General features: G+C 47.7%; 1 protein-coding gene across 1 annotated transcript in view; it reads left to right on the forward strand.

The window, feature by feature from the left end:
• Positions 1 to 13,039, forward strand: part of GARNL3 (GTPase activating Rap/RanGAP domain like 3) — a 131,411-nt gene that overhangs the window by 10,734 nt on the left and 107,638 nt on the right. Inside the window, exon 2 of the mRNA XM_049774130.1 lies at positions 5,198 to 5,395. Coding sequence (XP_049630087.1) covers positions 5,253 to 5,395 — 143 coding nt within the window. The 5' untranslated portion in view covers positions 5,198 to 5,252. The remainder of the gene's footprint in view (positions 1 to 5,197; positions 5,396 to 13,039) is intronic.

Genomic DNA, 13,039 nt, shown 5'->3' on the forward strand with positions numbered 1-13,039 from the left:
TGTTCGCTTTCCAACTTCTGCTTGTTTTAATGGGATTGAAATGGGTAATGAGCTCCCCCCCTAATATCACCACAAAATGCAATCTCTTCCTTCAACCATACCACTAAAAACTTAGCCATATCAGCCTCATATTGCCAGTAGCTGGTGAAAGTTTACCATATTTCATGTGGTCCTGCCCATTGGCAGACTAGGCCTGAAGCCACGGCCCGGGATAGGGTGATCACACGGCATCTATGTGTACTTTTGTTTTGGGGGGCCCTATGTAGTGGTGCTGGGGGAATGTGTGGTGCTGGGGAGCAAACCCTGGCTTTGTGCTTACAGGATCTGCACTTCAGATCACTGAGCTCTCATCCTAGCCTCTAATGGGTGCTGCCAGTGGATTTTCCAATCAGAAGTATCAGCGAGCCCAGAGTTTTCACCCAAACAGAAGTCAGGATATAAATGCTAAGCTTATGTTTGTGGGAGAGCTGCCGGCCAGACTATCCAGACTTTGTGTTGCACATTGGGCCTGGAGTATTGCATTGCAGCTGGCTGGTCTTGACTCCTCATATTGTGACTGTCCTCAACAAAGGTGGCCTGTCACATTGGCCAAGAAGCCGAGAGACCTCTCCCAAGAAAAGGCAGGAGCCCCTCGAATGCTCCCTTATCTCTTGAGCCATCTCAGATTCATCAATTGTCGAGCAGATACTTGTGCCTGTCCACGGGTGCTAGGCACTGTGAGGTAGCACTGGGGAGCTACTGAGAGACAGGCCAGGAACCCACAGACCAGGAAGTTGTCATCTGAGAAGAAGGAGGTAGGTGATGGGCTAGGATAGCAGAACCCAGCCAGGCTGGTGCTCCAGAGAAGGATCCAAGTGGCAACTTCGACTGGGGTAGGGGAGTTCTATCCCCAGCCCTGTTTTCCTCTTGCATCAGGCACTTCCCCTTATTTCCATTAACTTTAAGCTGTGCGGTGCAAGATGCCCTCAGACGCTCTCCAGCTGCTAAATATTTTAAATTGTGAGACCAAGAAGATAAAATATGTTGGAGGATTAAGAGGTACATTTTTTAAATGAGAAACTTAGGACTTAGAAAGGATAACAGAAATGAGTGTAGAGGATTAAAATTAATGGCAACAAGATAGAATCTGAACAATGAAGTTAAAGGAGATGAAAGTATAAAAAAAAAAGAACTTAGAAACTTTAAGAGTAATGTTTGGGGGATAATTCAATTAAATTATAGGAGTGGTTTAATAAGACTGACCTTGCTGTTTTTAAACAAAGTTTTCAAAAGTCCCCAAATAACTTGTTTAGGCAAATAAGTGTACAGTTAAAGATAAAAAAGACCGGGGCCGGCGTGGTGGTGCTAGAGGTAAGGTGTCTGCCTTGCCAGTGCTAGCCTAGGACGGACCGAGGTTCGATCCCGTGGTGTCCCATATGGTCCCCCAAGCCAGGAGCGACTTCTGAACGCATAGCCAGGAGTAACCCCTGAGCGTCACCGGGTGTGACCCCATCCCCAGAAAAAAGATAAAATGACCTAAAATGTAGTACGTAAGCAACATCTCAAACTGTCTACTTTGCTGTCCCTTAGTAAGCGTGTGCCTGTATTTGCCGTACTACAGTTTGGGTGAAAAAAGCAGTCAGAAAACACTGTCTTTTAGACAGAGGTCACCCAAAGTTCTGTCCCCCTAATTCATGGAAGATCTGGTCCAAGACTGCCAGGGGGTGCCTGAGATAATGGATAAGAGCAAACACTTTGTATGTGTTTATTTCTGGTAGATATTTATGAACTAGCTTGATATTTCTTCTTTCCTATTTTTATTGAGGTATCATGATCTGCAAAACTATTAATGATAGTTTCAAACAGACATGGCCCCAACCTCACACCTGTGTCCTGTGCCCACTTTCCTCCATCAATGTCCCAAGGACCCCACCTGCCCAGGTGAGCTTAGTTCTGTGGACAGATCTCCTTAGTTCTGATGCCTTTGATTGTTTGTTGTTCTCTTACTCTTTTTTTTTTTATATTACACATATCAAGAGCTCATGTTTTTGTTGTGAGGTGGTCACAACTGCACATCGATAAATAAAGCTAAAGCCCTAAAATTTCACAAAATTGTAAATCCATAAAAAGGTGACTCAAAATCTCCCCCAAACTGTACATCTTTAAAAAAAAAACAGGTGTATACATTAAAAATTAATAGTTTAAATCCTACAGAAATACCACTTAGTAAGTGTGAGGGGAAGAGAATAAAATCTTAACATAGCCAAATTGTAGTCAGGTACAGTGAGAGAATAGAAAGGAGCCATGAACTGTAGCCCTAAAGGCTTTCTGCAGTTAGTCATGTAAGTTCATCTCCTCTGGCTCTGAGACACTGATTGCAGGGAAGTTTTCGGGCTCCACTTGGTGGGCAACTCCTACCGACAGCCAAGAAGCAACTACACCACAACACACAACACGACAACTGGATGCACGAAGTCTGGGAACACCGGAAAAGGTTGGCTGTGGCAGCATTGTTCAGGGGAGAGGCAAGGGCTTCTTCCCCTCATTTGCAGTGTCCAAGACTTTAGAGAATTCTCAGGTTCACAGTTGAGGTGCTCTGTCCAAGGTGCTAGAATTTCCAGAACCTGGAGTCACCTTTGGGTCCTTGTGGCCCTGTAAGAATAGGGGTTCTCTGAGGCCACCTCCAACCAGAGCAGCTCTCTTCAAAGTATACAGCCACAAGGGTGGCCTGGGGACCCTCAAGCACCACTGGGTGGCTCAGATGATGTCCAGCACCACGGGGTCCAGGCAGCAGTCACCAGAATCACCAAGAGGGGCCCCAGGGTCTCCTGACAACCAGAAACAAATATAAAAGCAGCCATTTGGGCATTTTCGACAGTTTCTCACAGCCCCAGAAAAAGGATACTAAGCCCATCACCAACCTTGGGGCCAGTGGAAGAATTTTTCAGGGGACATGCCCTCAGCTTTTTCCATCTGGACCAAGTCTGAGGAGCCTGGGGTGGCTGTGCATAGATCTCAAGGGATCTAGGGCATTATATGCGGCCAGTGGCATGTCCATAGCCCTGCATCACTCATGCCGGCATTGCCTAATACTGAAAACTCTCTCAGTTCTCTTCTCTGTTTATACTTACTTTTTTTCTTTTCCCTCATTATTTTTTTTGTTTGTTTGTTTGTTTTTTTGAGCCACACTCATTTGATGCTCAGGGGTTACTCCTGGCTAAGTGCTCAGAAATTGCCCCTGGCTTGGGGGGACCATATGGGACACCGGGGGATTGAACTGCAGTCCTTCCTTGGCTAGCGCTTGCAAGGCAGACACCTTACCTCTAGCGCCACCTCACCGGCCCCTTATTTTTTTTATTTTTGGGCCATACCTGGTGACACTCAGGGATTACTCCTGACTATGTGCTCAGAAATTGCTCCTGGCCTGGGGGCGGGGGGATCGAACCGTGGTCCATCCTAGGTTAGCACGTGCAAGGCAAATGCCCTACTGCCTGCGCCACTGCTCCGACCCCATTATTCCTCATTCTTCATCTTTCATATGGATAATGTTACTTTGGAAGCTGGAAGAAGAGGGAAAAAAGCTTGAAGATTTCAAAGAGAGGGGCCGGCATTGTGGCGCTAGAGGTAAGGTGTCTGCCTTGCCAGTGCTAGCCTAGGACAGACCGCAGTTGGATCCCCCAGCATCCCATATGGTCCCCCAAGCCAGGAATGACTTCTGAGCATATAGCCAGGAGTAACCCCTGAGCGTCATCGGGTGTGGCCCAAAAAACCAAACCAACAACAACAACAACAACTAAGGATTCCAAAGAGATTCTATCGTGAGTGTAGAAGCGTTGCTAGTTCTTTATTTGCTTGTTTAGGTCCAAGGCAACCTAAAGCCTGGTGAGCCCAGGTGTCCCTGAAAACTTGGGTTTCTTCAGGTAAAGAACAAAAGGTAACATAGACTGTCCATCTGCCCTTGTACATGGAAGGTTTGATCTGCCAAGCTATGTGGCTTGAGCCCACATCAGTTGTAGTGACTGGTGGTCTGTCAGGTGTATAGCCTATGGCTTCTTCATGTGGATGAGGCCTGCCAAGGTAGAAACTGTAGGGTAGGCTGGGGGGCATTGAGGGCATTGAGCTTTTTCCTGTAAATGGGCCTGGATAGGTTCCCACTTTCGAGATGGGATCACTCTAGTGACCTTTTTGCTTTTCTTTCTAAACCTGTCTGCAGCTTTGGGCCTACTTGGCACTTAACCCTGCCAGCAGCTCAGGTCTAATCTAGCAGCTTGGAAGTGGGCAGTGCCCATCTGGCGCCACACAGCCAGGCTGCATGATGCCACTTCTCTTGGCATCCAAACCCTGCAGTGGGATGACAGTTCCCTGTGCAGGTGCCCTCCTGCTGCCAACTCTCTTTGGCTCTCTAGGCCTGTGTCCTTGACCCTGTCACAGCCTCTAGTAAGACCTTCCAGAATTCCCCATGGCCAGAGAGTTAGGTAAAATTATTTTTGCCTTTGCTACTTTTCCTGCTGCCAGACAATTGGGTTTGTTGGCTTGTCAGGTTCATTTCTTGAGCTAAAGATAAAGGGATATTTAAAAACTTAAAGAAGATGCTTTATCATTAGTGCCATGTTTGGAGGCTACAGGCATTGAGAATCGAGCCCTCAAGGCACAAGGCCTGTGCACCACCACTTTGGCCACACACCCGCCCCTAGTTTTCTGTCCAGAAAATAACCCCAGTCTAGTAGAGAAGTGAAAATGCATTTTCCCTAGCAATGGCTCCTTCCACCTCACAGCTGCCTGTGCTGCTTTCCACCTTGCAGACTCAGAGAAATGTACTGTAAGGTCTCATGTTTGACAAAGTGCCTTGAGGTACAGGCTGTGGTTCTTCAAACACAAGTGCGCTCCTCTGTATTCCCGAGTGCTTCGACCTTTACTTGGGCACTTTTGTTGGAAATTGGAAATGAACTAAGCACTCCAGAACTTTCAAGAGATGTTTATGATTGTTTGCGATTCTCCCTTATCTTCTCCCCTCAGATTACCTCCCAATCTACCCAGTGGGGACCATGGTCAGAGTCCAGGGCTATGTGCTCCTTGAGCAGTGCTCAGGCCTCACCCCATGCCCGAGGTCGAGGTACAGTCAGGATAGGGCCCCAGACATTGGAGGGTGGTAGGGCTTTGGCTTCACCCAGCTCCACACTTCCAGCCGTGATGGCCCTGTCCTCTCCTCTGTTCTCAGTGCCTTTCCCAACAATTCCTGCTTCAGTCCAGAGCCACAATCTCCAGGCCCGCTCATGGACCCGCTGACAAAGGCAACCTGTGGAAGTCAGATGGCGCAGACTCTGCTCTGGAAAGCCAAGTCATCCCTGTCCTTCGGCATCCAGCCCCTGCAGATGTGGCCCACGAAAGACCCTGAAGTAGAGTCCCAGGTCAACCTGTAAGTAAGTAAATGAAGCTTCATCATTTGGGCTTTCTCTCAAAAAGCCTCTGTACTCTATGGGAAAGTGAATTCCTCCTTTTGTGGGGAGGAAACAGAAGTGGGGGGAGCAGATGTTTGATGACGATATGAGTATATTTAGCAGTATTCACTGAGCATCGGCCTACAGCCAGGCCCCTCATCCACTTTCTTTTTTGTTTGTTTTGCCTTGTTTTGTTTTGTTTATTTTTTGAGCCACACCCAGAGATACTCACAGGTTACTCCTGGCTCTGCACTCAGGAGTCACTCCTGATGGGACTCGGGGGACCACATGGGATGTCAGGGGTCGAACCCAGGTCCACCACATACAAGGCAAATGCCCTATGTACCTTACACCCTCTACCCCACCCCAATTTCTATCTTGAGGGACTTTTTTTTTTTTTTTTAGTTTTTGGGTCACACCCGGCAGCGCTCAGGGATTACTTCTGGCTCTATGCTCAGAAATCGCTCCTGGCAGGCTCAGGAGACCATGTGGGATGCTGGGATTTGAACCACCGTCCTTCTGCATGCTAGGCAAATGCCCTACCTCCATGCTATCTCTGCGGCCCCCTTGAGGGGCTATCTAACTCACAGGCCAGACAATCATTTAACCCAGGGGTCTCAAACTCAATTTACCTGGGGGCCGCAGGAGGCAAAGTCGGGGTGATCCTTGAGTGCAAAGTCAGTAGTAAGCCTTGAACATTGGGGTGTGTGACCCAAACAATTAAAACAAAAAAAGATTCCTCTAGGGCAGGGCCACAAAATGTTGTACGGAGGGCCTGCGGGCCGCGAGTTTGAGACCCCTGATAATCCATCAGCACTAACAGGTGATCCCAGCTGTGGAGTATTTGGGCTTGACCGGGAAATCATCTGTAGTGTACCTTCTGTGTTCAGCAGAATACTGGGGGAAGGAAAGGAATGAAAACTTTACTTATCTTTAAACATTAAACAGTTTCTGAAGGGGAAGTCCCAGCAATTATCCAAAAGTTCTGAAATAGACATAAATATACCATGTGACCACCTTATCTTCTCATTTACTCCTCCAGTCCTGAGATTCTGGGATGTTGGCCTGGGTTGTTGCTGAACAGATGAGTAAGTGAGTGAGAGAAGAAGCTGGTATAAAATAGGGGTTTTCTCAACTTTCTAAGCCCTTCAAAGACTGGGTATAGCAACAGCATAACTAAGAGAATCAAATGTGCTTCTGCAACCATCCATTCAGTGCAACAATTATTTAAGGTGGCCATTGTACCCCATGCTATTGGGAAGCCAACACCTGGCTTGAATTCTGGCCTTAATCACCTGTAGGGCCTAAAATTAACACTTGCCTGAGCTCCACCGCTGGCCATCCTACTCCCAATTGCCCTCCTGGCCCTGGTGCAGTAGCTGTGAGTGGGCACAGTCGAGCTCCTCTGCTCACTATCCTCCAGATCTGAACACTCACTCCAAAAGGGACACAGGGCAAATGCCATCCATGGGAGGAGAGTGGCAAACCCACAGCAGCAACTAGGCTCTGCCAGAGAGGAGAGAAAAAGGCCAGTTTAGACTAAGGTCATTCTTTTTTTTTTTGTGGTTTTTGGGTCACACCCGGCAGTGCTCAGGGGTTATTCCTGGCTCCAGGCTCAGAAATTGCTCCTGGCAGGCACGGGGGACCATATGGGACGCCGGGATTCGAACCGAAGACCTCCTGCATGAAAGGCAAACGCCTTACCTCCATGCTATCTCTCCGGCCCGACTAAGGTCATTCTATAGAGGAGGGCAGAGCTGAAGGAGAGTAGAGTGATACTTTTAAGGGACAGGAGCTCCTGAAAGAGGGTCACATGGAATGGCCACTGAGATGGAAGTAGTGCCTCCCTTCTTCCAGTTGCCTCAAGCAGATTCTTCTAGCAGACTGGGGAGCAGAGTGGGGGGATGAGTCTGTCCCTATGGTCCCTGCACATCTCTGGTGCTGTTGAAATTATGGGCACTCTGGAGTCATAGTGGGGGAAAGATATTTTTCTTGACCCCGGGAAACTTGGGGGAAGCTGAGTGGTTTTCTGGCAAGTGATGCCTTGAGCACTACATAGGAAAGTGAGTTCTCAGCTGCTTCTGGAGGGGTAGGCAGGCAGCCATCAGGAGATTGACAGGAGTGGTGCTTCATTGAGCCAATGAGTTTTGACCTCAGGAGGAGAATGCACAGAGGTGGACTAGGTCAGTGAAGGAGAAAACCGGCCTAACTTTCTGTATGTATGCTCAGTCCAAGGACTCAAATTTTGCCCTCCAGGAATTTGGGGGCTCATACCCAGCAGTACTGAGGACTTACGCCTGGCCCTGCACTCAGGAATTACTCCTGGTGGTGCTTAGTGTACCAGAGGATACCAGGTATCAAACCCAGTTGAGCTATGTGCAAGGCACACCATGCTATGTCTCCACCCTGGCACTTTGTTTTTACACTCTACTCCTAGGTCTGCCCAGACCTCTCAAGTAGCTCCTTCTCTTGCTGGGGATTCTGTGTCCAGCAGCTGGAGGGACCATTTAGGGCTGTGCAGTTTGGGGATCATGGGAGGAGTTCCACCAGGAGGGATCGTGGTCTAGAACTGGTCGCCAAAACCTTGGGAATTATTCTAAAGATAGAGATTAGATGACCTGTTTGTTAGACTCCTTAGAGTGGGGACCAGGGATCTGGCCTAGGTGTTGAAGACAACAAAAAGGATGAGGGTGAGTTGAGTGAAGTGAAGATGCTCATCTGTAGTCTAATCTGCTGACTTGAACAAGGAGGGGGTATCTTCTTCAAGGAGCTCCAGATTCAGCTTCAGGCACTAGGAAGGCACCAACACAGCAGCAGAACATTACCAGAGACAATTAATTCAAATTCTGTTTCTCTGTCAATCCCTCTCTCTGATCCATGCCCACATTTTTTCTCCCCAAAGGTCAGATTCCAGAGTCTGAGACCAGACTTAGCAGCATCTCTTGGTAGGTAGAAAGGACAGTGGTTTGGGTTTGATCTTTGAAGGAAAGTGGCCCCACATTTGAAAGAACTTGTCATCAGCCATTATGCAACTGCAGGGCTATTTTATCTTTGGACACTTAGGAAACAGCTTCTGAAAGCCTGGAAAGGCCAAGACAACTCTCGAGTGCAGGGTCACTGACTGTTGATGCCAGTGGTCAGGTGGCAGAGACAGCATGCTAGGAGGTTCCCTGTGGGCTGAGGGGTGACCCTGGGTCTCTGGGAATGACAAGGAAGGAGAGAGATCACATTGCTGATGTCTGCAGGCAGGAGCAGGAGATTGGGACTTGGCGTATGCAGTGGTGGTGGTGGTGGTGGGGCTCAATAGCTTCCAGGGCCTTCCCTAGAACTGTGTTCAGGGGCCAGCTGGAGAAAAAGCTCTGAGTTGAGGGGTTTGATGTGAGAAGTTATCAGCAGGCAAGGACTGTTTAAAGGAGCAGAGAATACCTTTGGGGAGGGCAGTGACCTGGATTGAAGTGAGCCTGGTTAGGTCTCCACCACCATCCAGGAGGCATTGCTATTGGTATCTCACTCCAGGGAGGCAGCATCCCCTTGGCCAGCACAGCACAGCCTAGCCCTGTTCTGGAAACCACATTTGCATCTTGCCCTGCTCCCACTGGCCTTCAGCAGCCCCTAGGGGAAGGAGTTGCTAAAAGCAATCATTCCTTCTCAAGGAGGTTAGGCCATTACTAAGATTGGATTCCTTTGACTATTCCAGGTTTCTCTGCTATCAGGCTCCTCACCCGCCAGGGCCACAACCCATTTCTGCTGCTCCCTTATGGCCAGGCGCAGCACAGAATGCCCTGCTTCCAAGGATAGGTTCCCCCCGCCCTTGGCTGACAGGGTCACTTTTTTTTTTTTTTTTTTTTTTTTTTTGGTTTTTGGGTCACACCTGGCAGTGCTCAGGGGTTATTCCTGGCTCCAGGCTCAGAAATTGCTCCTGGCAGGCACAGGGGACCATATGGGGCGCTGGGATTCGAACCGATGACCTCCTGCATGAAAGGCAAACGCCTTACCTCCATGCTATCTCTCCGGCCCCAGGGTCACTTTTTTTAATCATAACCTCAAAGAGGCATATGCTTAGGCTGTCTCACCACCATTTTGTCAAGCCCCATCTTGGCCTCAGATGCAGTAGTTTTCTTGACATCTCCCACAGTCCTGGAAATTCTCAGTTCAAACCCTCCTGCCTTAAGCCTGGATGGAAGTCACACAGCCTCTGTCATTTTTGCCTTCTTCAGGACTTCTCTGCCCTCAACCACTCTTGGTTTTGTTGTCTGTTTGACTTAGGAGACCATCTCTCATCAGAGTAGTTCAGTTAAGGGAACCTTCTAGAAAAATCTTCCAAAGTAGAGTTTGGCTTTAAAAGCGGGGTAAGTGATGTTTCCCCCATAAGGTGATCTGAAGATGATGTTCTCCCGAGTATCTTTGGCATGGAACAAAAGCATTACTGTAAGTCTTATGTGCTTTTTAGAAATTGTTCTCTTGTTGAAGTGACATGGTTCGTAGTCATACTCATGTTTATGTTTTCAAGGAAAAGTTACTGAAAAGTGTGAAAGATCCTCCATCCCTTTCCTTTATCACTTCTGGTCAACCCTATTTCCTCTCTGTTCTCCCAATCATTTCTCTCTCTCTCTCTCTCTCTCTCTCTCTCTCTCTCTCACACACACACACACACACACACACACACACACACACACACACACACACACACACACACTACTCATGTTTATGTTTTCAAGGAAAAGTTACTGAAAAGTGTGAAAGATCCTCCATCCCTTTCCTTTATCACTTCTGGTCAACCCTATTTCCTCTCTGTTCTCCCAATCATTTCTCTCTCTCTCTCTCTCTCTCTCTCTCTCTCTCTCTCTCTCTCTCTCTCTCTCTCTCTCTCTCTCACACACACACACACACACACACACACACACACACACACTTTTAGTGACCTCAGATCTGTGGTTAGAGCTCAAGGGTTGGTTCATTTTCCATTCTCTTTCTATGTTTTTTCATTTGTTTGTTTTATCTACTACAATGAGTGAGATTCAGCATTTTTCCTTCTGCCATTGACTTATCTGACTTAACATAAAATTTGTTATATCACTTTCAGTTCCATCCAAGTTGTAGCAAAAAGCAAGATTTTATGTCTTACTTTTCTTTTTGTATATGGGGTGGGAGGGTATTCTAGGGTTTGAACCCAGGGTTCACATGTGCAAGGCACCATTGTGGCCCTAAATGGCAAGATTTTCTCTTTTCTTATATCTGAGTAATATTCAGCTCATTGTGTAAATAAATAAACTACAATTCCTTTTTTGGGTGGGAGAGCAGGTTTTGGGGCATAACTTGGAGGTTCTCAGGGGCTATCCCTGGTTCTATGTTCAAGAGTGACCCCTGGCAGTACTCAGGGAATCATATGTAGTACCAGTTATTCAAACCAGGCTCAGCTGCATGCAAAGCAAGTTCCTGATCTCCTGCATGATCTCTCTGACCCCATCTAATCTGTCATAGTGCACTTGGGCTGTTTTTAGGTCTTGGCTGCTGTCAGTAGTGCTACACTGATCACAGATATGCAGATATCTTTTCAAATGACTGTTTTTGTTTCCTTAGGCTGGATGCCAAAGAGTGGAATCTCTGGGTCATATGGCAGTTCTATTTTTAAGTTTTTGAGAAGTCTCCAGGCTAAGCCAGGCAGTCTTCCCACCCACATTGAACAAGGAAGGTTCCTTTCTCCCCACTTCCCCACTGGTAGCTCCTCTGATTTCTGGACCATTCAAGAGCAGCCACCCACACTGGTGTGAGGTGCTGGCTAAGAGTGGCATCTCATCGAGGGGTGCTTATCTTCTAAGACAGTTGCTCTCAGATATTCTCTCTGTCATTTCTATTCAGAACAGGAAGGAGGAGGGATTATTTTTAGGGCTCTAGACCCTATGTTGAGCAGAAGTATCCCAAGCTAAAGGCAAATAGAGAGTCAGATTAGCTGGAGAGTGCCAGGATGTCAGCAGAAGCAGGTTGGGGTGGTACAGGTGGGTGGAAGTCACACTAAAGAGGTTAAGCAGGGGAAAGGAAATGGGTGGAGATGTAGTACCATTAGGTAGGAATTCAGCTGAGACACCTCCCCTCTTTCCTAGGAAGACCCGAGGAACTGTGCACACTCGGGTGTCTGACTGTGTCTGCAGGCCATTAGAGAACATGTATTCCCAGGGGACAGCCTGGACACCAGGTGGATCTTCCAATTCTTGTCCCGAAGTCCCTTCCATTTAGACCAAGTTGTGTATTTGCAGGGACATGGCTATCAGTGGGCCCGCTGAAACTTCTGGGTTGGCTGTGTTGCAGGGGCCTGTGAGCAAGGTGTATGGTGAAAGTGATTGGTTTAGAGATGCTGAAACATCTGATGAAACATCTGATGCTGTCTGATGAGACACCAGACAGAAAAGGGAAGTCCTTTGGACCAAAGTAGTCCTAGAACCTGCCACTGAACTCCTGGCTAGGGCAGAAGCAGGAACGCTAATGGGGCACATATTCGGACCAGCATGAGGAATGCACTAGTTCTCTGCAACACAGTCTTGACTCAGAGAGTAAGCTGGGGAATAGAGAAAGGACAAGCCAGTGAGAAGACAGAGGCAAGATGGTTGTCTGGGATTTTGTAACACCATGTCCTCCTCCCAGCTGGTGAAGAGAGTGCGTCTTGCCAGCATTTCTCAGAATCACTTATGGAAGGAACTTCAGTTCCAAATGCAGGTGTTCAGAGTCTTCTCCCATGAAATCTGGCCCAGGCAGTCAGGGATGGGCATTGGGTATTTATAGGCACATACTCCAGTGCTTCCAGGGAGTGCTAGAAAACCATCTCTACAACACCAGTGGTAAGTCAGAAAGAAAGACTTCCTAAGTCAGAAAGACAAACACTAGCAAGGAAAAGACAGAAAATGCTTCTATTCAAATTTCTAAATGTTGGTACCAGCCATGATCCCTGGAACACCATTAACAGATGAAAAACTGGGCCCGGAGAGATAGCACAACGGTGTTTGCCTTTCAAGCAGCCGATCCAGGACCAAAGGTGGTTGGTTCGAATCCCGGTGTCCCATATGGTCCCCCGTGCCTGCCAGGAGCTATTTCTGAGCAGACAGCCAGGAGTAACCCCTGAGCACCGCCAGGAGTGGCCCAAAAACAAAAACAAAAACAAAACAAAACAAAAAAAATCAGATGAAAAACTGGCCTTCTGGAAAAAGCTGTAAGTGATTTGTTAATAAAAGATTGTCATTGGTCCTCTGGGCTTATACCCAGCTTGGAGCTCCATATAAGTGGCATTTAAAAAGGGGGGAGTTGCTATGCAAATAATTTGGAAAGATCAACCTGGAACAAAGCCACCATCTACACAAAGGGGAAAGATTCAGAACAGATGAGTTACAGGAAAGGAGCTGAGGTGGCCAGAGTGTCCAGGAAGGGATGGCCAGATTGAGTCTTCCAGGGACTGCAGACATACCTCTGAGACACACACCTTCTGTCCCCAAGCTGACAAACACCAGCTACTAACACTACCAAGTGTTGGCTGGAATGCAGTGCTCACAGCTCCCCCTGCCCCTGGGAGAGTGAATCACTTCATTCTTGCTAGCAGTTGTGTGGTTCATTCTTTTCAGCAACAACGTGGCCAA

This window comes from Suncus etruscus, chromosome 5 (assembly GCF_024139225.1).
Source record: "Suncus etruscus isolate mSunEtr1 chromosome 5, mSunEtr1.pri.cur, whole genome shotgun sequence".
NCBI lineage: Eukaryota > Metazoa > Chordata > Mammalia > Eulipotyphla > Soricidae > Suncus > Suncus etruscus.